The following is a 27,587-nucleotide window of genomic DNA, read 5'->3' on the forward strand; positions in this document are numbered from 1 at the left end:
AGCTTCGACCTTGTTCCTTTCCGCTAGATGCAGTTGCTGGTAAGGGAGGGAGTAGACGACCATGCTAAGCACAAAAGCCCCGAAAAATTCAAAACTGGTTTTGGGGAAAGGAAATGGCACAGTAGCTGTATAACTTATCTCGGTGGACGCCTGACGCTGGTCACGTTTCCCGAACTGAAACCGTTTAACGATGACGGCTTGCTTCGTGTTGGAGTACGTCTTCAACTTGGACGCGACGTCTTCGTAGCGCGTCTCTAAAGGCAGCGTCGGTGCAAATGAGAACAAAAGTTAGTTTTTTGAGGAAAGGAAATGGCACAATTTCTGACTCTCATATCGGCGGTCACCAGAACCACGCTGTAAGGGAAGGGATAAAGGAGGGACTAAGAGACGAAATGAAGAAATAGCTGCGGTAGTGGAGGGCTCCTGAATAATGTCGACCACCTGGGGATCTTTGACGTGCACTGAGAGCGCACAGCATACGGCCGCCTTAGCGTTTCACCTCCATCGTAACGCAGCCGCCGCGGTAGGGTTCGAACCCGGCAACTCCGGATCAATAGCCGAGCGCCCTAACCACTGAGCCACCGTAGCGGGTCGACTGTGAGCTAAAGAACAAATTACGGCATAGGTTGCGCCTCCACACAACGTGCTGAACATGGCACGCGTCTGCACACTTGATGTGATGCCACTAGCAAATAAAAAAACTCCAGCATTTCCAGTTACAAAGGCCACACAGCACCGGTACTGTGGCCGAATGCTTCAAAAGTTTCAAGGGTGGTTACCGACGCCAGCTGCAAAGGTTTGTCATCGCTCTGCTGGGTCATCTTGCCGCGCGTTGCCACGCCGGGAAGTCCATGTCGCCGCTAGATTATGTCTTTATTGAACATCTGTATTACTGTTAGACGCGTACTTATTCCGCACGTCGTATTGAGAGAACTGGTCCACATCACATACGACCGTACACCACACGCCACCAGGGCACTGGCGCACTGCTCCCTGCTTGCGGCTATGGCAGCCTACATAAGAGATAGCCTAACCCGTGTTTAATATAATAAAAATAATAATAATAATAATAATAATAATAATAATAATATTTAGTTTTTGGTGGAAAGGAAATGGCGCAGTATCTGTCTCATATATCGTTGGACACCTGAACCGCGCCGTAAGGGAAGGGATAAAGGAGGGAGTGAAAGAAGAGAGGAACAACCCGTGTTTCGCGAAACTATAGCGGAAGAGACCCGTGTTTCGCTAAACTATAATTTCTTCCGCAATTAGCGTCAAAATCAACAGCATTCTAACCTTCTCGCAATATTTTATTACAAGATTATATTGGTATAATACATTCCTTTGCTGTATAGACCTTGTATACGTCTGATATAGGCTTTAATTAGACTAGGTGAAAGTCACATGTCGATTGTGAAATATTACCACTAACTTTTTTTTTTACTTCAGCAATTACTGCGATTCAGTTAGAAGAACATCCGAGGGGGCAAACCTGCTCAGCTTTAAACTGCATGCCAGCTGATTCCTAACGGAAGGTAACCACCGTCTGCGTAATCGACCGCGCGCTAGGTATGGCCGCTACAGCATTCACACCAGCCACCAACACCTTGGAAACAGAGTAAGCAGATATACCGCTAGCCATTGTCTCCGTTCCGCCGACTCACACCTTATATGAGCTTAATGCCCTAACTGCAGCAATGGGCTCGTATCCCTGTATGGTGCCAGAATTCTCGGATGCGCTGTCATCTGCTCCTCTAAGGTTGTACTAGTATGGAACTACTAGCATGTACTAGAATGGTCATGAGTCGCTGCCTGGCACCTAACGTACGCATGCTGTCACCCGTGCATGTGCCGCAGTCATCGAGCAGAGTCCCTCACAGGAGCGGGTGCTAAACCAGTATGCAAGTCTGCGCCAGCATGAACGCCTGGGCAGGCAAAGATATTCAACACCGCAAAAACGACTCATGGGAGACGAGGCCGTCGTCTGGCGACAGCTGCAAACCAATGCATATACTAGCTTGAACATCCGACACATACTACACCCCCCCCCCCACTTTATCAACGATGTGCAATCATTGCATTTAATAGTCCTCCCTATACCATACCACTGGCCTTTCCAACTCAACCCGGTGCTCCCCCCTATCACCGAACCCAACCCCTCCAATTGGAAAACGTGATGTCCAGCTCAGAACTCAACGATCAGCATATTTTGATAAACCGGGCCAGGTTGACGGCAGCCGCTGCAGGTGCCCTGCACTGAGGGCCCCTCTCGGGCGTTCTAAGCTTCTTTTTAGAGAAGATAAATGTTTTATATGGTCATTGTTGCCATCGTCTCCTATTAGTTACTATGGCTGGTCTGGTGCTTTCGAGACTGCAAACTGGGTGTACTGCCTGGCTCCTGATCAACATGACCGGTGGTAAGGGAAGAAATATTTTTATGAAAGGCCACAAGGAAACAAGAAAAATTGACCTTTTTGGAACTAACTCTTGGCGGAGAAGGGATTATAAGAGAAGTGAGGTAATTCAAGGTCTATTCTTATGCTCGTGTTTACAGGCCTACATGACCTACAGTCCTACTGTGATCCGTTTAGCGACTGACCTCTGGAAGCTGTCACCGATTCCCTGAACCGGCATAAGTGTATGCACCCTCCAGCTGTACAGTAAAGCGTTGTGGGAGCAGTCATTATTGTAGAGCAGTGCACTGCTGAATAATTGCGTTTGATATGCACGGCCTCTGATTAATCACTGTGATTATTCTATTGCAACAGAAAAAGTTTTTGAGCCATTTAGGCTTTTATTTCGAACAAAGAACTTCAAACGGCTGCTCTTTTCAGGTTGTTTTTTACAAATGACAGAAAGGACGCCGTAGGTCTTATCGAGTCTTTGTCACAGGTGAGAACTACAGCCACTCCAGGAGTTATTTGTGTCCTTCGAAGTATCGAAGTTGAAATGCAGGCCTACGATGCGAAATCAAGGGTGCGACTGCAGCGGCTGTTTGCATTCTTTAATGGAGCGTCGCAGCCGCGTGCAAGGCATCCACGTGCCTCCTAGATAGGGGTTATCGAAAGAAGTGAGAAAGGAAGTAATCATACGCTACATGTAACAATGCATGTGTGGCTAACGCAAAAGACACCCGCGGTACTAGTTAAAAATGCTTCCGAAAGCTTTCGACAAGTATAGCTCCAAAAAAACTTTAGGGACGCATTTCAGGCATCGCTATCAAGAACATGTCTTGATGCTCGGTACAGGGGCGTCTTGGCATGTGTATGTGCTAATGCTGTGTAGTATCATTCTTTCGATAAAACAGTTCAGAGTATCCTCGACGCAATGTTCTCTGTCTTCCTTGAAATATTCATATGACAATAAATGATGAAATGATCGAAACCACTGTTCCTTACCGCACGCCGGGATAAAAAGTGCAAAAAAAATTTTCGGGATGATCACTATACTAGGTAATTCGAAGTTTCATTGGAGCGATTATCGAGTTTTGATTTCGCGATATATGGAGGTAAACAGTTTAAGCGATCTAGAAGTGTATATATGTGCAGTTCCGGACCATTCATCTCTAGTCCGCCGCTTAGTGCTTTTCGGACGGTACGTTTTGTAGTTGCTGCCGCAGACGGAGCTCCCCCATTCTTCGGCACTCGCCATAGTCACCCTAGAAACAATCACCCGCTCCTTCTTTTTTGCAGCCAGAACGACGGCGACTTCCTCCTTGATACTCAAGGCGGTTAACATGGTAAAAAAATCTCCTGCGTTCCCTCTGTTGGTTACGCCGACAACACCGGCGCTCAACGCAACTAACGGGGTTTAACAGCTGCGCCGTGAAAGGATAGAGCGAGAAACGAAAACCTCAACGCAGCGAGAGCAGACGCAGTCCTCGTCGCAGTTCATCTCATGAGCTGTGCGACGTCCAAGGGCACACTACCATTAGGTGAGGGGGGGGGGGGGGGGCTATATTGATATTGATAGCATACGAAAAGATAATATTACAGGAAAAATCTGATTCAACAGCAAATTACTGTGAACACAGCGTTAAAGAGAAGTGCACAAAGACTGCTCTGATGCACTCAAAACGATGCAATCACGGTGCAATCAAAGCGAATATTCAGCAGAAGGCCGAACTACCCTAATAAAGACAGACATCCATTCTTTCCGCCTGTTTGTAGAATATACAGATGACACCGATGGCTTCTTACCCAGAAGGCAGTATTCTTGAACGGTTCTGGTACTTTTATTGTTTTCGGGATATGTGTCCGACATTTATCTCTTTTGGTAAGTGTTTGTTTTTGGTCCTTGCTATCCCACCACGGTAGCCACCCGTGGCGAATGTACATTACAGAGACCAATGTCCCGGTATAATATTTTTTGCCGGCGCTAGTGCTTCTACCTCTTCTGTGGGTGCGCGAGCAGGAAGAGCGCTCAGCTGACGAGGAAGAAGAAAGATCTGCGCCCTTCAGTGGAGCCCAGCATCCCAGCAATGAATTTCGTTCGGCACTGGATTCGCACTGAGCGCAAGGGGTCAAGGAGCGACAGGTGGGCACTGTTCGAGGTCTTGTTTCACGCTGGTTTTTAACGCACTCAGGAAAAAATGGCACTTCGCGTCCAAATGAAGACGATACCTTGAATGGATACATCTTGATTTGTATCAAGGCTTGGTTTGGTTTGCATTTTTCGGGGAAAGGAAATGCCCCAGTATCTGCCTCACATATCGGCGGACACCTGAACCGCGCCGTAAGGGAAGGGGAAAAGGAGGGAGTGAAAGAAGAAAGGAAGAAAGAGGTGCTGTGTTGGAGGGCTCTGGAATAATTACGACCACCTGGGATCTTAAGCGCGCACTGACATCACACAGCACACGGGCGCCTTAGCGTTTTGCCTCTATAAAAACACAGCCGCCGCGGTCGGGTTCGTACTCGGGAACTCCGGATCAGTAGCCGAGCGCCGTAACGACTGAGCCACCGTGGCGGGTCGCTTTTGTATGGAGGAAGCGATGTTTTCGGCGCCTAATGGCCTGAGTGTTATAAGGCAAGACACAGAGATTATCTTGCCCTTGGCGGAAACCTCAATGCGCCAAGACGGAAGGCAGGTAATTCACAAAAGTATGCCGACCGGGTAGTTGTTTCTGCATGACAACTGTTAAACAAGGAACAACTTCGCGCTTCCGCTCATCATCCTCTCTTTTTGTTTGTGTTCATATACGTCTTCTTCAAAAGGTAGTGAACAAAAGGAAGACGATGCGTAGAGGCGTCGCAGTGGAGGACTGAGGAATAATTTCGATCACCTTGAGTTTCTCAACATGCACTAAAACCGCACAGCCCGCGGGCGTCTTTTGAACTTCATCTCGACTGAAACTCGAATGTCGTGGAAGGTTTTTGCTACATCACCAAAACCTGTGATTCTGCATCGTTTTGCAGGCGTTTTCTCTGGCATCTCGTTTGTTTTATGTATTCAACGAGATAAGCCATATATCCGGGTAGCTGAAGACATTGCCGCAGCTGGTGTTTGAGCGTCTAGCAGTTCTTCTACACTACCTGTAGTGTAGGGAGCGGCTGAAGTTTAAAAAGCATCGACCGCTACAACATATCTCCAGTTCTAGGTACAGGTGCCATTGAACTACAGCAAAATGTGCAATTGTTCTTGGGAATATTTTGCAAGCCTTTTTGGCGGAAATGGAAACGAACTGTTTGCGTCCGAATTGACCGCACAAAGAATCCGGTGCGTTCGCCTTCTCGCAGCCCCGTGTACGTGCTGAGATTCGACAGTCCACCAAGGCGCACTGAAGACGATAGATACCAAGACGTCCACTTCGCCCTCTGGAAGCAGCGGTTCGAGGGGAAAAACGCCATCGCATTCTCCATTGTGCTCGCACTACTATTAGGAGCCGCAGCGTGCTTCGCCTTTGGAACCAATTCCGTAAGTCACTTTCTTGCGCGCTAAAGCAGGTAGCTGACAGAATATACACACGAAGCCATAAAATCCAGGGACAATGGCCCCTTGCTGAGCGCGAACCTTGCGCCGCACGTTGCCGACGATTTAAAAGGTACAGCACGCATTAGTATTGAGGGATGTACTTAAATTGTTACTGTAGATCGGAGTATTTTTACTAACACAGTGGGCGATTTTGGCACACCTCTATTAGTTTCACAACGTATACCTTGTTCTTTATTGACAGCAATTCCAGAAAGGTATATATTGTTACGTGGTGGCCAACCTGAGAAAGAGATACGATGATCGATGGCAATGAGATGATTTAATCGCTGCTGGCCTAGCGTGAGCGCTCCTGCGCGACACTGCACAGTTCGTCGAATTCTTCGTCACACTACCCAGGGCCACCGAGCGATCGTCCCGATCGGTGACAAAGAGAAGCGCGAAATGGTTACGGGCTTATGAGGATGGTTGGTCAGGAACGAGAAAGGGGTGAGGTGCTGGCCGCCACGATGAATGAGATGGCTGGATGATTCCTGGTCTTGAAGCTTCCGGGCCGCAGGTCGCCAAGAGCCGACAGTCAAGGCCCCAGGACGCGCCGAACAGCCTGGGCAGGGGAACGGTGTCTTCAGATGTAAGCGGCGACTCCGGTCGGTGGGGTCGATAGGTCAGGTCTTTGCGTCGGGTTCAGTTCGCCGTGATGAGTGGTCCGGGCGGGGGACGGGGCGGGGGGAACAACGGCGAGGTCGGTTCGGGTCTGAAAGGCTGGGGCACGGCCGAGCGACGCACGCCAGGAACTCACGGCTGACGACCACGGCTGACGCAGGACGCCGAACCTCCCCGGACCAGGATGTCCATGATACTCCAGCAAATGTTACGTGGCGGCCGGCCGAAGAGACACGATGATCAATGGCAATGAGATTATTTAATGGCTGCTGGCCTAGCGCGAGCGCTCCTGCCTGAGCCACTGCACAGTTTGTCGTCTTTTATATATATATATATATATATATATATATATATATATATATATATATATATATATATATCCATGAAGGGAGCTAACAGTCACCGAAACCAAGGTGCATAGGGGAATGTTTTTTTTGGTGTGTTGTGCTTACCAGTGGGATATTATAGTACTTACATTATTAAATCGCTTAAAGAAAATTACTTATAAAGCAGCAGAAAAAACAACCATGCCGCCGGTGGGATCCGAACCCACGACCTCCGAATATCGCGTCCGGTGCTCTTACCAACTGAGCTACGGTGACGTCTGTCCAATCTGCTGCTCTCGTGGGTATTTATGTTCATTGGGTGTAAGCGAACCTTGAGAGTGTTCACCAGCGCTACCCTCGACCATAGCGGTGGACGTAGCACGTCCTGTAATACCGCGAGTGTGAAGTGGAACGTCATCTAACGGCGAGGGCGGAAACTGTGTGAGAGCCCTCTTAAGCTACCTATGGCATCAAGACTGCCAGAACCGAGACACTCGTTAAGCTATTAGCAGATAAGTTAAATGAAATGAGGGGCCGAGTCACACTCGCGGTATTACAGGACGTGCTACGTCCACCGCTATGGTCGAGGGTGGCGCTGGTGAACACTCAAGGTTCGCTTACACCCAATGAACATAAATACCCACGAGAGCAGCAGATTGGACAGCCGTCGCCGTAGCTCAGTTGGTAAGAGCACCGGACGCGATATTCGGAGGTCGTGGGTTCGGATCCCACCGGCGGCATGGTTGTTTTTCTGCTGCTTTATAAGTAATTTTCTTTAAGCGATTTATTATTCTAACTACTATAATATCCCACTGATAAGCACAACACATAAAAAAACATTCCCCTATGCACCTTGGTTTCGGTGACTGTTAGCTCTTTTCATGAATTTGTAAAACGGGCCCCTGATTTCATTTAACTTATCTGCTAATGTATATACAGTATTGTGCGTTTTTATCGCTGACACTTTCAAAAATTTCCCCGCCTCAACCGCTGGCTCGTTTGCGGTGATACTGCACACAGAGCTTGCGTATTATGGTAACTTTTGTATCGTAGCAAGTTTGACAATGGTACATACTTAGTTCAGGCGCACATATTGAGAAAACGTAAGCGTCTACGAGAGATCGGCGAGCCAAAACCCGCAGACGACGCTTTTTCGCTCAAGGGCGGCAGTGGTGCCATCTCTTTGCGGTAGCGCAAAGCGTACGCGACAAGGCCGTCGAGGAGAGCGTTGCAAGGAGCGCGGGCCGTTTGAATATGCCGTTCCTGTCGTTTCGTCTGCTTCTACTGAAGCGCTTACAACATTTTCGACTAATTAAAAGGAAAAATATCAGGACAAATGATTTAACGAGGCTTTACATTTTAAAGAATATTGTTTGCAATGCTCGCCTCGGCGGCCTTGCCGCTACGGTTTCCACTGCCCAAAACAGATGGCGCCACTCTAGGTTCTCAGCGAAAAAGCGTCGTCTGCGGGTTTTGGCTCGCCGATCTCTCGTAGACGCTTACGTTTTCGAATCATGTGCGCCTGAACTAAGTAAGTACCATTGTCAAACTTGCTACGATACAAAATTTACCATAATACGCAAGCTCTGTGTGCAGTTTCACCGCAAACGAGCCCGCGGTTGAGGCAGGGAAATTTTTGAAAGTGTCAGCGATAAAAGCGCACAACACTGTATATATATATATATATATATATATATATATATATATATATATATATATATATATATATAAGGGTTTATGGTGGTTTAACGTCCCAAAGCGACTCAGGCTATGAGACGCCGTAGTGAAGGGTTCCGGAAATTTCGACCACCTGGGATCGTTTAACCTACACTGATTTCGCACAGCACACGGGCCTCTAGAATTTCGCCTCCATCGAACTTCGACCGCCGAGGCCGGGATCGAACCCGCGTCTTTCGGGCCAGAAGCTGAGCGCCATAACCACTCAGCCACCGCGGCATATATATATATATATATAGATATATAGATATTTATAGATATCACCAAAAATTGAAGAAACATAACAGGATTTAATTCACGACGTTTCGGCTGGAGGACCAGCCTTTTTCGAGTGTAGTACAGCGTTTGAAACACGCAGTTTTTATAGAGAGTGCGCGAGGTACAGAGTTTACAAGTTTACAGCAAAGCACGAGTTCAGAACACTTGGGGGGGAGAGAAGAGACCAGGAAAAACTTTTTTTTTAACAAAGGCAGAGAGTGTTCCGGAGAGGCCGAATTTTTTTTTAAATAACAAAAGAACAATAAGATTAAGAGAATAAAAATAAAAAAATATATATAAAAAAAGCGGAGGTTCTTTCCCACCACCTCAGGGCTGCCTTGGAAAGGCCCTCGAGGTGTCGCTCCTCTCAGCATTTTGGTGACAAGCGTGAAGGGCTCGACCCCTGTACAAGGAGGAAGCTACATTCCAGAGAAACTGGTAGGGGGAGAAGGAGGGGGAGTAAAGAGGAATGCAAAGGAGGCCTCTGATAAAGAAAAAAAGACGAAAAAAGAAAAAAAGATTGTAGTGAAAAAAGGAAAGAAGAGCCATTGTACAAGGCTTGGTAATATGCATTCAGAGAAGGGTGGTGGCAATACGACACAATACAAAATAGGATATTAAAAAAAAGAAAAAAAGAGGGAAAAAAATGAAAAAAGGGGGATTCTTTTCCACCACCTCAGGGCTGCTTTGGAAAGGGGTGAAGGGCGTATTTTGGTGACAAGCGTGAAGGGCTTGACCCCTGTACATGCAGAAGGCAACATTCCAGAGGAACTGGTAGGGGGAAGGGAGGGGGTAAAGAGGAATGCTAACGAGGCCTCTAAAAAAGAAGAGAAAAAAAGAAACAAAAACACAAAGACAAAAAGAATAAGAAAAAGAAAGAAAATTAGGGGAAAAAGGAAAGAAGAGCCATTGTACAAGACTTGGAAATATCCATTCAGACAAGGGTTGTGGCAACACGGGAGAAATCAAATAATACAAGTTCCTAATCAATCCTTAGAAGGGCACTCCGTACACACGCTTGTCTGAATGGATATTTCCAAGCCTTGTACAATGGCTCTTCTTTCCTTTTTTCCCCTAATTTTCTTTCTTTTTCTTATTCTTTTTGCCTTTGTGTTTTTGTTTCTTTTTTTCTCTTCTTTTTTAGAGGCCTCGTTAGCATTCCTCTTTACCCCCTCCCTTCCCCCTAACAGTTCCTCTGGAAAGTTGCCTTCTGCATGTACAGGGGTCAAGCCCTTCACGCTTGTCACCAAAATACGCCCTTCACCCCTTTCCAAAGCAGCCCTGAGGTGGTGGAAAAGAATCCCCCTTTTTTCATTTTTTTCCCTCTTTTTTTCTTTTTTTTAATATCCTATTTTGTATTGTGTCGTATTGCCACCACCCTTCTCTGAATGCATATTACCAAGCCTTGTACAATGGCTCTTCTTTCCTTTTTTCACTACAATCTTTTTTTCTTTTTTCGTCTTTTTTTCTTTATTAGAGGCCTCCTTTGCATTCCTCTTTACTCCCCCTCCTTCTCTGGAATGTAGCTTCCTCCTTGTACAGGGGTGGAGCCCTTCACGCTTGTCACCAAAATGCTGAGGAGCGACACCTCGAGGGCCTTTCCAAGGCAGCCCTGAGGTGGTGGGAAAGAGTCTCCCCCTTTTTTATATTTTTTATATTTTATTATCTTAATCTTATTGTTCTTTTGTTATTTAAAAAAAATTCGGCCTCTCCGGAACACCTGCGCCGATTCTCTCCCTGCCTTCGTTAAAAAAAAAAGTTCTTCCTGGTCTCTTCCCTTCCCCCCCTAGTGTTCTGAACTCGTGCTTTGCTGTAAACTTGTAAACTTTTTACCTCGCGCACTCTCTATAAAAACTGCGTGTTTCAAACGCTGTACTACACTCGAAAAAGGCTGGTCCTCCAGCCGAAACGTCGTGAATTAAATCCTGTTATGTTTCTTCAATTTTTGGTGATTTTACATTATATTGACCAAATCAGCTGCCAGAAATCACTTTATATATATATATATATATATATATATATATATATATATATATATATATATATATATATATACAGCAGACAGCTACCTGGTAGACAGAGTGGCTGCGAATGTTAACTGCCGGTAAAGGGATTTTTTCAGCCCCCACAGAAATGTATGCCCTAACGGTCGTCCCAGAAAAGCGTGTGCTCGTCGCGGGATCATGTACTTCCTACCTACCCCTATTCGCACCAAGCGATCACCACCCTTCCCTCTTCCACACCTCCTTCCTGCGCAATTTGATTTTCATGCGGGATCTAGGTGATTCCAGTACCCGACATTCAGGCCGCTCACTGCCCTCGACAACAGGACACGTCGCCCATGAAGCAACTGAGGGCGGTCTTACCGATAGCTTTTCTCCAAAACGCTGACGTGCGTCTTGTAAAAAATGACCTACTCACTCAATCACTCTATCACTCTATCACTCACTCACCCACTCACTCTAGAACGTCGATGTTAGACGTGACGCAGGATATTCCAAGTGACGAAGGTGCATAATAGGTTGCGTTACACGCCCGTGCACTTCTTTCAAAAGCAAGGTGGACGCATTGAGCGATATATGCTTTCTTAATGATATGTGTGCCCACTGCCGATTCAGGTGAAGGGCGAGTCATATCCAACACCAGCGAAGTGTTCTCTCAGTCGTACTCGATGACGTTTGCGCCGGAGCCGAGTGGAAGAGGTTGAAAAACCTACCTTAAATAATGTCGCTTCACTGTGCTTTTTGATGGCTTCTTGTTTTGAGAAAGCTATCACTATTTGCCTGTTAAAAATTGTAATGAATGTTGCGGCAAAATTCATACAGTATCTTTTGCCTCAGGGAAGGAAAATTATTCTGGCAGCAGAACAGATCCCGTGGCCGATCGCCGCTGCCGGCGACTTTCTTGTCGTAAAATGAACCGCAGCAGCGGATTTAGATCTCGCCTGGATAAGAAAGCCAAACTATGAATGCTTAGAAGCAATTTGTGCAACCGAAACAACAAATATTAGGACCTCGCTCCATCTAACATTATGCAAGAAAGGATTCCAAGGTAGTCACCGCAGTGTGTCGTCACTATAATGCTTTAGGTTACATCGATGAATAACATCACTGTGATTCCGCATCGATAATATCAAATTGCAATCATTCTGAAGCCTTCAATGAATACCCTGAAAGATGGGAGCATAAAGCTGAGCTGTGGAAATTGTTCGTGCCTGTTGTAATCTGAAGGGCGCAGGTGAGGTACCTGATGCGGTGGAGAGCTCGCAAGACAGTTAAGTTCTTGCAAAGAGATTTAGAATATACAACGTAGGTGTAATAGAATCGTTTAGCCATTGTCTAAACAGTTGAAAGATTTGTTATAAGCACCGTTGTCAAGCGTGTTAGCCAGTGAATCTCCTTTGTAGGAAACAAGGTACATTCATGGAATTAATAGGATGAGCTTACCGCCAACCCCTGATTATGATGTCTTCTGTTATCTGATGTTATGTAGAGCCATACAGCTACCATATTGTCATGTTCCACTTTTTAAGTTAGCTGAAAAAAACATGCCGATGTTTCGATTTAGCACAGCTAACATTTTGCTGTAATTCTTTACAACCCGATACAAAAAAAAACGCAAAATTTTGATTGTTATCTGGCGCTGCGTGCAGAAGGCCAAGGAATCCGCGGTGCGCCACCAGCCCTTGACGGATTTCGACGATTCAAAAACAGTAGTGACGGCGAAAAAACGGGTAGGTATCCACATGAGAAAAATATGAAATTTGCTTTCAGGAAAGGGAATGACACACTTGCCCACATATCTCAGTGGACACCCGAACCGTGGCTTAGGGGAAGGAATAAAAGAGGCAGTGAAAGAAGAAATATATAAGGAGGTGTGAGAGCCGATTGCTCCGGAATAATTTCGACCGCCTGGGGTTGTTTAGCGTGCTCTTACATCGCACAGCACACGTGACATCGCCTTTTGCGTTACGCCCCCATTGAAACGCGGCCGCCGCCGTCGGGTTCGAACCCGGGAACTCCGACTCAGTTGCCGAGCGCTTTAGCCCCTGAGTCACCGCGGCAGGTGTATCCACATTTGCAGCATAAATTTTGTGCAAGGGTGTTTTAACAATAAGATGAGAACGAAAACTGCTTAGACTTGAGGGCGTGATGACAAGGATAATATCGAACTAATTTTTCGGTTCACTCGCTGTGAGAGAGCGATATTACTCGTTAAATCAGATTATCATTTCTCGCGGAAAAGCGATCGTGCTCTCAGCTGCGTTGAATGTATCGCGTATATGGGCGCATGACGAACGTTACCGTAGAATGGACATGGTATCACGAAGGGGTTTTGAGTGAAGTAATGATAAGGCGCGCAAGCAATAGACTGCAAGCTGTGATTTATGCTCATGGGCGGACACACGTGAAGGGGCGTTTTTTCTGCAGTAACATTTTCTATAGGATCAAAGCAAAGACACCCGCGATGCCTGACGTACTTTAAGGTATCTGCACGATCTTACCTACACTATGGTGAGCAAACTTAAGAGACTCTTGTCAGCGTGTGCCGAAGAGTACGAAACTTCATGCGACCACTACCTGGCGAAGCACTCCTGCTGCCGAGACCGGCGCTGCCGGGCGCTGCTCGAGATCAGCGCGCGCCTGTGCGCGGGGATCGGCAGCAGGAGTGCTTGGTCAGGCGGTGCTCGCATGCAGTTTGGCACGGTTCGGCACACGCTGACAAGAGTCTCTTAAGTTTGCTCACGACAGTACGTAATCATATAGACACTAAGCGTGTGCTCTCAGTATCGCTAGTAGAAATCTACGTACTGTTGTCTCCGTATTTGCCTCATTTGGCGAAAAAGCAGTAAATATTCCTCTTATGCCGCTATTTTAGCACGCTAGACTGAACCGAAGAATTATTAGGCACTTTAATAGGCACTTTGGAGGTTTCGATGTGCAGCCTTTTTTTGACAAGAACCTTAACGCATTATATGTCATCGTCTTTTTCAGTCTGGTTAGCTCCATTGAGAAAAAAAAAACTCTCCCCCAGCGATCCCAAGCCCTATTTCCAGATTGGTAGATAGGTCACAAGACCTCGTGACGTCATCACAACTTGCCCGCCGTGGCAGGTGGCAACCACCAACCGGATTGTGAGCGAACTGGCCACCTTGCCATGAAGCAGCTAAAGATTGGTCTACAGAGGTCACGTTACCTTGCGACAGCATCCCAAACTGATCACCATGGCGCATAAAAACCCGCCCAGCTGGTCGCGAGCTACCTTCCCTATGTGGTATATGGCAATGTAATTATGTAAAATAAATGCAATCAAATGCCACGTGGGCACCGTAGTGCTCGACGTGACTCTTACGGCAGCTCAGCAAGAGTAACCGGCTTCTGACAATTCACCGGAGGTTACGCTTGAACCTGCCGGGGCAGTGGCGCACCGCTTAAGCGCTACACTACTGCGCCAGTAGTGGCATGATGACTCCCACAGCATAAGAATGCAATTTAGAGGGTCGTGAGGTCATTAACAACACGTGAACACGGGTGAAGGAATCATTGGGCACCGCAAATTTAAAATTCTGACGGCACCTGAAATTTGGAAGTTAGGCCAGACTAAAACTTCCTAAGGCTCCCAACAATTTGGAAGTTGACCCACTCCAGAGAATGAATCAAGTGGTTAGGTGGGGTTTAATCATTCAATTAATTGGATTAGTCTGCCCATTAGTCTAATATATTATGGTAATGCAATGGAAGATAGTCGAACGTTCTAGACGGTGATTACTCTTGGGTACCACATAAAGGGAATGGAACCTGCTCCAACCAAATTGTTGAAAGCGAAACCACAAGAAGGTATATGAATCACTGTAGACTCCATAGCCGGCAACCAAAATGCCATGGCATTTTATTCTTTAGGAACGTGGATAAAAATCCCTCAAGTTTATGCCCGTCAGGAATCTTTATTCAACCTTTAACTATATTTTCGTCGTGACTAGATCTGGGTTGTTCTGTGGCAGCCTCACGTTATTTGATTTACTAACACCAGTGACTATATTAATGGCACCCTATCGTTAATGATGCAAGTGCGATCTGCTACAGAAAGAATTTGCCAAAGGACTTTCGGAGCAACTTTGATTCCCAACATTACGGTACCACCGCCTCCACACGCGCTTCGTTTGGCCCATACGAATGGCTTGACCACACAGGTTGCAGTCTGGAGCATATTCATTGTCGGCTAGGGCTAAGCCATATATTCGGTCAGCACCACTGTCCTCAGCGAAAGACGCTTATGCTGTTGTGGATAAAAATTTTAAAGAGACGCCATGTGAAAAACCGGCTGCCACTAGCAGGATCAAAGCAGTGGTGGTCCTTAAAGGGAGACTGAAGCACTTTTTGCAAAAATTGGGCTTGCGGCGACCCCTTAGAGTTTTTGATGCTGCAAACTCGAATATCGAACTAAAATTGGGTAAAAACATGCGCTAATTGTCGTTTTTAGGAGAAATACGCAGCCGGCGCCTCAGGGCACATCGCGGGTCGCACCGCCGCCTCTCGATTGGCCAAGAAGACGTGACGACATTTCGAGGACCGGCGAAGCTGCCGATATGGCTCCAGTGCTGCGTAGGCTGCGTTGCGTGCTGATTGCAGCTCTTCGCGGTGTTGTAAAAGTGATTATAGGACACTTTTAACACTCACGTGAACATCGGTGTTTCACTGTATGTGTTCGTACCAGTTGCGCACACAAACGACGCAGCATCTCCATGGCGGGGAGCGAAGAGCAGCCGAGAACGTCTACCGGCGTTGGAAACTTGCTCTGATACATAGTACGTCATTTTTCGAAGTTGCATGTCGTTATTGGCAGAAGCTTGACGACTGTCGGATAACTTTCTCGCGGTAATTAAGCCACTTCGCACAATGCCTTTCGGACTTTGAAGAAGATTCGGAAGGTCGTGACAGTGCGCCTGTAGTCCACAGAAACGACTAAACTGGAATGTGTTTGCGTTCGCTTGCCCTACGATGTGTTCTTGATCGTGCCGTGGCATGGTGTGTGAAAAGACCCGCGACCACATTTTTCTCGCCTGGCAATAGCACAACGTACAAAGCGTTGAATTGAGTAGAAAGTATTATGTTGCTGCACAATTATTTGATTGTGCGTGATCTGAGTGCTTTCGTCTGCTGCGATGTGATTCTCAATATTGTATTGGTTACGCTGGAGAGCGGCAGTTATACCCGAAGCTTGATGCAACAGAAAGTCGACTTCGCTAGCTCACATGTACTTTGCCAAGACCCGCTGCCGTCGGTAGGGGCCTCCCTTTCGAAAGGAGCCGTCCACAGTGCTCTCGTAGTTAGTTGTGCATGCGCCGGCCGGCACCATTCGCGAAAAAATTTCCGGTACGTGTCTGATGCCGGTATGCGATTTTTTCGCATGTAGGGTGGCACCCAGTTGTGCATAACCGTATTTTCGCTGTGGCTGCAATATTACTCGTTCATAGCAAGTGTTTGTATGCATGCACAGAATTGAAGATGAGTGCTTCTGCCGCATTTATTACCAAGTGCAGGAAACCGCTAGGAGAGACCTGCTCTGTGCGGCTACTGCGAAATTTATGATAGCCTGTGGTTTAAAGCAACAATTCCTGAAAAAAACAGCAAATGCTCCACTAATGAGTGAGAAATTTGAATCAACCCTGGGGGATATTTTAGCACTTTTCATTCACAGGCTATAGCGAAATGCAGTGTACTTGCTGTTTGGCTCATCTGAAAACAAATGAGAAACAGTCGACGCTTTCTACCAAGTTGTCTCCTGGATACAGTCTGAGAAAACCACCTTTTTTCTGTGTTCCTGCAGAGAGAGGTTTCTACAGAGGTGTGTGTTGTTTTCAGTGCTTGAGGTTTTTGCAAAGTGAGTGCAAGAAAAAGGGCTGTTTGGAGTGAGGACTAATTTAAATTAGCTGGGTCTGCTGAGTTCTGGCAGGTTTTCTTGCAATCACTGTGCAGGAACCTGGCACTAATGTGATTGACATGAAGAAACCACATGGCAAAAAACCAGAATTTTATTCCGCTTTGAAGCCAGGAAAAAGCATTTGTGGTCCTCTAAAAATGTTAATAAGGTGCATTAATTTGTGAAGGGCAGAACATCTCTTACCATTCAGCGAGGTCACACAAGATAATTGTGTCCCAATACCAACCTGCAAGATAAGACAGCAGGGATTACACGGGTTGTAACTTCAGTCAATGACCATTGCCATTGAGCAGTCATGTGCAACCTGGCCGAGCATTGTTCTGCTATAGGTAGTAGGCGACAGCCTCCTGGCATCCAGCATTTCAGTGACTGCTTGTGATGATCCACTACGCCAGCATCAACAAAACAGTTAGGCACATGTTGAACCAATATCAAGTTGCATTTTACTACACTGAATAGCTGTATTGTGGCATTTATTGCCACCGGTGCCAAGCAAGTATGTCTGAGTTAGCAAAACTTCATTCCTTTATGGCGAGTTGATGACGCTGCCCTAAAATTCTCGATCACTTGAGGCTCTTCAGTATGACAGAAAAAATAAGGCACTTAGGCTGAAATAATACCAACTTGAAAGATGCAGCTGCAGGGATTAAACAAATCGTAGCTTCTACAGCTGAGTGAGTTCGCAAGTCCACTTCAAAAAAGATTTTACGTCAGCTAATTTATTTTTTTGAAATCTTGTGCATAAATGCAAATATGAGGGCTCCATGCAGTAATTATACGCTCGCAGCATATGGATGCATGCACAGTAGACACTTGTTCAGGGAACTGAAATAAGAGAGAAGGTCTGTTTGGCTTATCGAATGCTTAGAAGGACAAGCTAAAGCAATAAAACTCTAATTATGTCAGAATTGCTACTGCGAATAATAAAATAAATTAAAAACTGTCACAGAAAAAATAAAAACCATGTTGGAAGCTTGTTGGCAGTGCAAAACCTACTTGTGTCAAGGACAAACAATCACCTCTGAAGAGCTGTAATTGGGGTGAAACTTTCCTTTGTAGTCTGCGCTGACATCTAGCTGTCTCCATAGTATGGCTTTGGATTGAGGTAGTTGGTCTGTTTGCAGTTCATGCATGGTTAAATGGTTGGACATAGACATCCAACACTGGATACAATGATGGATACAATATCGTTCAACTAAATGTTGTGAAAGATGAAGCTACGTCTACAGTCTGGTGGAAAGTGCCGTAGTCGAGGGCCAACACACTGAACTCCTAGCTATAAATGTGCCTTGTGCCCATTTCTTCACCATCATTGCCCTTCCAATCAATAAGGCCCAAAAAATTGCAACATGTTTACCGCAAAAATGCAGAGCAGAAAGGTGGCAAGAAAAAAAGTTTTTTTTCTGCTTACCAAATGACTATTCCATGAAGCACACTAAGCAAAATGATTAAGTCTTCTTTCGTGCTAGCCTGCAAATTGTCAAGAAATGCAGAAGCATAGCGCTTTTAAGATCATGCAGATACTGTCGTATACCGTATGGTGTGTTCACCACAGTTTGTCGCTAGTAATATTTTTCAGAAGACAGCAATGGTTGCTAAATATGTGGTAGTAGTGCATTGGTTCTTCTTTCGTAATGGCAGATAAGAAGTATGGGAGATTTCAATCTTAAAAAAAATAAAATGAAGGGAGAGCCTCAGTCCAGCGACCAAAGTTCCAAGAAGAGGACTTGTCTTTGTCAGGTCAAGTGCGGTCATCATTGGCGGAGGTTATATAGGCCCTTCACTCTAAGGAGGATGGACTGGGATTATGGTGGAGAGCGGAGTGAGGAGGGTGGGAAGATGGCGCACTTGGTCTTCAAACAGCTCTTGTCTGGCCATGGAAGCTATCACCTACAGGTAGGAGAGAAGCAGGTTAATAGCCATACTGACATGAAAAGAATGCAAAAACAGACCCCCCTTTAAAAAAAATATGCAACAGAATCAAATTGAACAATGGCAATAAAACAGCAAGAGGTAAAAAAAGCTAAAGGAAAAAAAATGCTGTAAAGGAAAGGATAGAGGCGTTAATGTGGTTATCAAGGTTGCATTATTTTCCTTTATAATCTACGCAATCCCCAGCATATAGTGCACAATGGTCTACATACTTTCTAGTGGCTGCATGATTTTTCCTACTCTGCCTTCTTTTGTTTAGTAATATCTGTTTTTCTTTTTTTTTTTGACGAACCAAACATTTTGGTAACTAGTTTTCCCTAATTAAAGTATACGGTGCATGTCATCACATTCTTTGCTGTACATTTTTACCTGTCACAATGGCTATCAAGCCACATTCAGATTTGAGACATGCGGTAAACCCCATACTGCTTACCCGTATTTTCTCTGCAGATGGTAAGAAACTGATCATTGTCTGTTGAACCTTGACTTTCTTTTCTCGACCAGGTTCTCTTTTGGGGCCTTTGGAAAACTGCTGCTGAGTGATGGACGAGATTCTGGAGCAGTTTTCCTCTCCTGAGGCTGCATGCTCTCAGCCATGGCCACAACCTTATCGAGGAAGCGTTTGACGTAGCCTGTGTGAGCATTTCATCTTGTAGCTTGTACAATATTCACTTTCTTCGTGATCAAATAAACTAGGTGGTGCAAGCTTACCATGAGTGGGTGGCTCCTTTACTGGACGAACTGTTGGGTCACCAACTGCTGCCTTTGGGTAACGCACACACCATCGAAGTGTGCCACCCTTTGTGCGTGCAGACCACGTCCACTGTTCTCGTTGTAGTGAAGTAGAGGAAGTTGGGTCCTGAAAAATTTGCATAGGACAGTGTGAAAACGTGTTACCTTGTAACATATGTAAACAGTCCAACTGTAAAGATCGTGTGACAAAAGAAGGCCACTGATGGGCGTTGAGCACAACACCATGTTAGCAATTAGTGCTTGAAAGCACATGAGCACGCGTGATGAGAATACTGGAGGAGCAAAGTACTACTTTTGAAGAGCTATGAGAACAAAGCATCGCCTCAGTTGCCAGGCGGATTGAAAATGAAAATGCAGTGCTTGCATGGTGAACACAGCCGAAACTCTAAATGCCCACAAAGTGTCGGCATGTAAAATCTCTTCCCATTCGGTCGACTGTGTTTTTAATTTCTGTTTAGACGACATAAGAAATGATGCAACTATTGACAATTTCAGTAAGTGTAATTTAAGATGGACACCTGTTCATATAGTTGTGGCATGTGCCTACATGCCTTTCACTTTTTCTACAGATGCATGTCTAACATTTGTTTTGTTTAACACAATTGTTTTGTGATATCGATGGCTTCTGGCTGTAAAAGTAGAAAATAGAAGACAACAGCTTACTTGGCCCTCATTCCCAAATACGAATAATGGTAGGTATTCGGTCCAAAATGCACTACAAGGCTATGAAAAGCCTCTAATCCATAGATTTGATGTCTAGTAGATAGCCGCGGCATGTCTTGCAGAAGGGCCTTAGAATTTGCAATGTCTTGAAGCTTCTGGAAAGCCTTTGATTCTAAAAATAAAAGGCCATTATCATCTCTTTTTAAAGCTCTAAGTGTGCGGCTTGCTCTATGCTTTGCATCAACCAGTTAAAAAGTGTTTCAGTACACCTGTAAATAAACTTATGTTCAGTAATGCACATCTTCTAAGTTTCGATAGTTTTAATAAACATTGGTGTTTGAGGTGCACTGTAATAAATGGTATGGAAGAAACTGAAACAGCCATTATTTACTTAGCTCATGAAGCTTTTCATTTAAATCCTGCTGCACTGCACAGGTTGCTGAAATCTTGGAATCCAGTCTATTATCTCAACAACCATAGATTTCCAGTCTCTCCATTGCATTCCCTGCCATTTCCTCTTGATTTCTACCCGGATATCATTAACTCGTTTGTTCACTTACCCACTCTACTCTCTTCATATCATAATGTTAGACTTTTCAGTTTCACAGCTTGCAACATTGTACTCAATCTAAGTTCAACTTTATTTGCTAATTTTGTTTCTGCACCATAAGTGAGTACTGGTAAGATACAGCTGTTGTACAATTTCCTCTTGAGCGATACTGGTAAATTACCATTAATGATTTCAGCATACTTGTTAAATGCACTGGTCCTTATTCTTATTATCCTGTTTCTTTCAATCTCATGGTCTGGATCTGCGGTCATTACCTACACTAATAAGACCTCTTCCCTTCCCACTTTTAATGCTTCGCTGCCTATCATAAACCACTGCTTGATTCAGAGACTGTTGTACGTTGCTTAAGTTCTATGCATAAAGTATTTAGACCCACTGTTCTGCTTTGCCTGTCGAGGTCATCGATAATGCTTTGCAGTTTGTTCCGAGTTCATTTTTTGAAAGTGCTAAAACAAAACGGACAAAGAAGGAACACACATGAACAAGCGCTCATCCCTCTATGTTCCTTCTTTGTCCATGTTGTTTTAGCGCTTTCGAAAAATGACAAACATGCACCAACTAGCCACATTCGCCAGTCTTCTGGAGTTCCGAATTCTTTAGCAAGGCAAAGTGATCACCAAATTTCATTAACTCTTATCGCCAGTTCTTCTCAATTGAGGTCTGTGAATACCTCCTGTAAACACGCAGTGAATAGTACTCTAGAGATTATGTCTCCCTACCTGAAACCCTCTTATTGGAATTTTATTACTTTATATATCAAACCTAGATGTGCCTAATTATGCTTCGCTAGGGCCTTTCACATATTTTCATTACAAATTGTAACATACCTTTTCTGAGCCACTGCTTGTGTTCAATGTCACCGTTCAAGCACGTGGGGAACGATGCCTGGTCGTATGTGTGGATGTCCCTTATGTGGTTAAGAAGTGACAGCCATTTGGACACAATGAGTTCTGCTTTGCCTTCGCTGGATGCTGCCGCCCAATACAGATGGTTGCACACAGACTTAATGCAGGGTGCAAGTTCCTTGCAGTTATTTTGTTTTGCAGCTGTGTGCAGTTTCTTGGTTATACCTAAAATGCATTTAAAAAAATAGAACTAATGTAATATATTCCATAAAGATGCTGAAAATAACATTTTATCAGCCACCGTAAAGCCGCAGCTGCTAGATACCTTTTGCCATGTGCCACACGTCGAACTCATGGGTGATTGCAGCTTTGTTGTTGCGGAGAAAGCACTTCATCTGTGTATGACGGTTGGTCACCAGCACTGCTACCCTGATGCTCTCACTCTCCAGAAAAGCAAGGCCTTGTTTCAGGCCTTCTAACTCCATGTGACCGCTGCCGCCAGCATCACTGGACTGTGGAATGATAATGGCAAAGAATATTGAGTGATGTGCAGCGTGTCTACCAATTAAAAAATAAGACTGCGTGTATTGAGGTCTCTCCTTCCCAGCTGTAACTATTTTTGAGAAAATAAATCCTTGTATTTCTAACAATGGCAGTGTTGAGCTGATGCTTCATCTACCAGCACGGGGATTCAAGGCTAAGTCAATGATAATGCATGTGCAGTAGAAAGAAGTCATGATATTTAAATGTTGCGTTACAGTTCATTTGGCGGCATTAGTGAGCTATAGAAATTTACAGAACGTTGTTGTAGCAAAGTGGAAACGCACCTGCACGACTTCGAAATGCAAGAATTTGTGGCGTTCAACGTCCATCAGAGTATACGTGCCATATTTAGCACTAAATCCTGGTGAATCAGCACGTCCATCTCCAGCAAGGTTCACCTGTTGGCCTTGCAGCTCTTGCAGCAGAATTTTCTGCTCTTCTTTCCAAACCTGAAAAAAAAAACAGTGCACATTGAACCTTGACCATGCAAAGAAAGCTGGAAACTTCTTCACAATGACTCCTTACCCTGTCAATTGCAGGCCACAGATATCAACGCTGGATTGCAAAAAAAATGTCCTGTTGCTCACAACCGGTACACCAATTGAATTCAGCATTCTCAGTGTAGCTGTTGGGTTGCATCCAGAGAAGAGAACTGCTGCGCAAAGCTGCAGGTTGAGCATCGGCTGCTGCTTATCGACGTCTTGATTACACCAGTAAACGAAATGGCCAGATGTACACTCCCCGTAAACTTCTAGAAGTGTGCCTTCACACTCGAATCTGACTGTACGAGGTGCGAGGCACTCTGTGCACAGCTGGAAAAGCTTCCAAAGGCACTTCTCCTGCACCAAAAAAACTTTGTTGCCGGGTTCATCTGGGGAGTTTCCGACACAACCCTGCCTGGAAGCGAATGGGCAAATTTCCAATCGCACTGGACAGCCTAAACACGCTACCTTGCATGGAAAACATTAGGAGTGAATGTTTATGGCACCAGAGTAAAAGTAAGGCAAACAGGTTTTTATCATACTGTTAATAAATTGCATACTTCTCTTCAAATTCTTCGCATGGAATGTAGTCATCATCGTAGTTCTCATCTCCACCTTCGTCTTCTGTGCTGTCATCATTTTCAATGGCCTCTCTTTGGATTGGCACGGTCGTTTGAGTGGCTACATTTATCATGGGGCTGCCAACCTGAATGCCTAAAAATCATGTGATATGTGCAGCTGCATTTAGTAGTTGTTACCACTGCACGCAACATAGAATATGCGGAAATTTTAGTACAACTGAAAACCTCTATAACGCTTTGCCCCCTTCCCGGTCATTATTGTGCAAATGCATGCATCAAAAATGTACGCTGATTGTGGAGGCACATACCAATAGATACAGTGTGTGGTTTTGTCTGAGAGTGGTGTGATGCCATGCTTCTTTTCACACATGCCTGTGCAGCTGTGCTTTTTGTCGCTGGCCGCATCGTTGCTTGGACAGACTTGTGTTTTCCATCACAAGACTCTGTCAGTTTGACCTCCGGCGTTACATCATGTGCTGAATGTGCAATAATGAGCATGTTATCATATAATGTGTAAGGCGTCAATGCCTTGCATTACTCTGCTTGCTGAAGATTGCCCATTACCAGTGAGAGCGAGGATACTTAGTGAATTTTCCACGCCGACGTTTTCATGTGGCATTGCACAGAGATCTGCTCCAGCTTCTGTTGTGACATCTGCAGCACAGACAGACATGATTTGATGCACAGTAAAGGCATGCACAACTAATTGTTCAAACTGAATGTAGCGTCATTACCTGCTGAGCAACCAGAGGGACTGCCCAATTTTGGATCAAGTTTTTCCACGCATGACCCTTCTCCAAGCAGTTCTGCAAGGACCTGAAAGGATAAAAAGTGTACTGGATTACTGAATTGCTCTTTACTGAAAATTTTTTTATCAAAGCAAGAAAACCGCGTATGCGAAGTCTTTCTCGGCTGTTAGGTGATCATCGAAATGTATGTTTACATCGTAAGAATACTATGACTCCTGCCGACTTATCAAATTTTCATAACCACATCGGAATTGGACAGATTTAAAAAGTGTGAAGCTATCGGTTAGGGACATAAAGGAATAGCGAGGCGCCAGTACGCATGCGCAGGACCATTACCATTATTTTTGCCCGTCCTGTCTGCACGCGAGGAATCATCAGCAGTGTTTGATTGATGAGTTAAGTGACGTTTAGCGCAGGGGTCTCTATACCATATCCCCTTGCGCGAGAAAAAGAAACCCAAGTACAGCCGCGCGGCGTTGTGCCCGTACCATCGCGGGATCGCTCTACGCGTGCTCTACTCGCGGTCAACGCTTCTTGCAAAGCTCCACACGCAAATGAGACCAGAATTGCCGCAGAGTAACGAATTTAAAATCGGAAGTAGAAACACTCACCTCATGTTTCCTTCTTTTAGCAAATGCACTTCTTGGCGGTGGTGGCATGCTTCTTTTGTGCAAATATAGTGAAGGAACCGCGTCATGGTTCAGCCGTGCCTCTTTGACAGAAACCCCTAGCGATCGCATTAGGGACAAGCTCTGCACGTAGTCGCTGTCACAAAAGTGCTTCGAGCAGAGTATGCTTGCTTTGGTCGGCTTGAAACTCTCCCGCTTCACAGCAATGACTCACTGCGCTGCGAGCTTTTGATCTTTCGGGAAAGTGTGGAAGACGACATCGACGTGGCCGTAGGTGCTCGTACATCCGAACGCACAGCAGTACCTCATGTTAGGTCGGTTGCACGTGGTCGGATGCTCAAAACCTGGCTGAAATACTTTGGGATCACGACCACAACGCAGGCAACACGAGGAACAACGCGCGCTGAAAGCACGTTCGGGTAACTCGGAGGGTCTCCGGCTCCTCATAATGACGTCACACGGGCCGACAAGAAGGAGGTTTTCCTCTCTGCTGTTCTCCTCTCCTGCGCACCCTCGGGACGCGGGAGATTTGAACGGCGCGCATTCAATCTGTGATTGTGGCGGTGCTTTTGCAACAACTGAAAAAATAACTTTACAAGCATGATCAAAAATGAGTATACTTCAAAAGCCTAGAAGGTTAGCAGATTTGAAAACCGCCTCAGTCTCCCTTTAAAGCGGCAGGAAGCGTGACTACTTTGAAAAATTATGTAGCATAAAAAGGGCACAATTAAGGCTGCATGGAATTCTATAGCGCAGTCATACAGTTATAGAATAGTGCCTGCGCGTCGCCAGTGGGCACGCGCTGATTGGTCCCGACGCGGCAGTCTTGCGCGCTGCTGTCCGGGCACATAGCGCCATCTGCCGCCCTCAAGGCGATCTGCTCATGCGCGGTGATGCCCCGTAGAAACGAATCACGGTAGCGGAGCGCGGCACGCACTATGCTATAACTCTCAGTGGCCTTCCCTCCCACGGTGCAGGAGTCGCAACCCAGTGGAAAGGGCACGGTGACAGTCGGCGCACGTTCCACGCCTGTATCGGAAGCTGGCAGGCACCGTGGTCGAAACCAGAAACGGCAGACAGAATTCGCAGCTGACGAAACCACAAGCCGACCTCAAGGTGGCTCCGACGGCCTCTCGTCGCTGAAGCAGAACACTTCAGCGACAACGGTGGTTCAGCGAGGGCTGTGCTGACAACGCTTTCGGAGTATAGTTTTCGCCGGCGTTTTGAAGCCAAGTATAGAGCTGTTGTTTTTGTATTTTCGCTGGTTACAGGACCGCTGTCTGGCGAGAGAAAGCTTCGCAGTGTGTTGGTAGTGGGTCTAATTCAGTAGCGAATGCAACACTACTCTGGCAGTATTCTTACCGTCATACATAGGCTTAATCTCTAAGTGAGGAAGACGATCTTACTGTTCAGACAATGAACGGTAATCTCACAGCTGTCTTTACGGAGTGCGCGGTAAATGTACGCGGTAGGCTGGTTCGACAGGATATCGACAAGCTATTTCAGGAGATAAAAAATATCATTAAGATGTACAATAGCATGAAATCATCTTACTCTACGGACAGAACAGAAATGGCAGAGCTTTCGAAGTTAACAAATAAACCCAAGAAAGCCGACATAAAGATGTTTAGCATGAAGAAAATCAAGCGTGCTCTGAAGAACGGAGGTAGCCTAGAAGCAGTGAAGATACATCAAGGCATAGGTAAAAACCAGGTGTATAAGGTAAAAGACCGAGGGAATTGTCATTATCGATATAGATAAGGTAGTTAAAGCAACCGCACAGTTCGACACATATCTATAGAGTAGCCAATGTCATCATAATGTTAATGCGAGAAGCAGTAGACCTTAGAAATGGGGCATCCCGCCAGTGAGGAAAGAGGAAATGAAACCTTAGGAGCAATGCATAGGGGGAAGCAGCTAGTGAGGATTCGGTTATGGCACAAGTCTTGAAAAACGGAGGAGAGATTGCGCTAGAAAAACTAGCCAGCTAATGAGGATTCGGTTACGTCACAACTCTTGAAAAACGGAGGGCAGATTGCGCTAGAAAAACTAGCCACTCTGTATACAAAATGCATTATGAAGTCGAGCGTACCAGAAGCTTAGAAGAATGCTAAGGATATCTTAATTCATAAGAAAGGAGACGTCAAGGATTTTCAAAATTGCAGCCCGATCAGCGTACTGTATGTTGCCTACAACTTATTTACTAACGCAACTGGAAATAGCATCAGGACAACCTTACACTTCAGTCAACCAAATGATCAAGCAGGCTTTCATAAGGGATATTTCACAATAAACCATATTCCCACCATCATAATGGTGATAGAGAAATGCGCAGAATATAACCAATCGTTATATATAGCGTTCTTTCATTACGAGAAAGCATTTAACTAAGCGGACACCATAGCACTCATGCAGGCTTTGCGGAATCAAGGTGTATAACAGGCTTATGTGAAAATTCTGGTAGCTACCTATAACAACCGCAAAGCTAAAATTGCCCTTCATCAAGAAAGCAGTAAATATCGAATAAGGAAGCCTGCGAGGCAGGGAGACGCAATCTCGCCAGTGCTATTGATTGCCTGTTTACAGGAGATCTTCCAAGGCATGAATTGGGAACAGTTGGGGATAAGAGATTGCCTACATTATCTGCGATTAGCTTATGACACTGCCTTGGTGAGTCACTCAGGAGGTGAACAGCAAATCATGATCAATGAGTTAGACAGGAACAGCATAACGGTAAGTCTCAAATTAACATGCAGAAAACCAAAATAATGTTCAAAAGTCTACCAATTGGCAGCGAGGTCCCGGAAGTGGCTAAGCAATACGTCTGCTTAGGGCAGGTGGTGACATCTGATCCGGATCATTAGAGGGAAATAGCTAGAAGGGTAAGAAAGAATAAGGTGGAGCATATATGGCACGTTATCTAAGATCATGAATGGTGGTTTACCGATATCCCTAAGGAGAAAAGTGTACAACGGCTGTACCTTAC

The 27,587-nt window shown here is 45.4% G+C and overlaps 1 protein-coding gene across 1 annotated transcript; it reads left to right on the top strand.

Moving 5' to 3' along the window:
• The first annotated feature begins 1,571 nt into the window (after nucleotides 1-1,571).
• Nucleotides 1,572-25,791, top strand: LOC144120198 (uncharacterized). The gene is made up of 5 exons (XM_077652614.1): nucleotides 1,572-1,618; nucleotides 4,414-4,536; nucleotides 5,736-5,913; nucleotides 12,565-12,645; nucleotides 25,579-25,791. The coding sequence occupies exons 1-5, from the start codon at nucleotides 1,572-1,574 to the stop codon at nucleotides 25,789-25,791; spliced, it is 642 nt and encodes a 213-aa protein (XP_077508740.1).
• Nucleotides 25,792-27,587: the final 1,796 nt, after the last annotated feature.

The sequence above is a fragment of the Amblyomma americanum genome, chromosome 2 (genome assembly GCF_052857255.1).
Source record: "Amblyomma americanum isolate KBUSLIRL-KWMA chromosome 2, ASM5285725v1, whole genome shotgun sequence".
NCBI classification, from domain to species: Eukaryota; Metazoa; Arthropoda; class Arachnida; order Ixodida; family Ixodidae; genus Amblyomma; species Amblyomma americanum.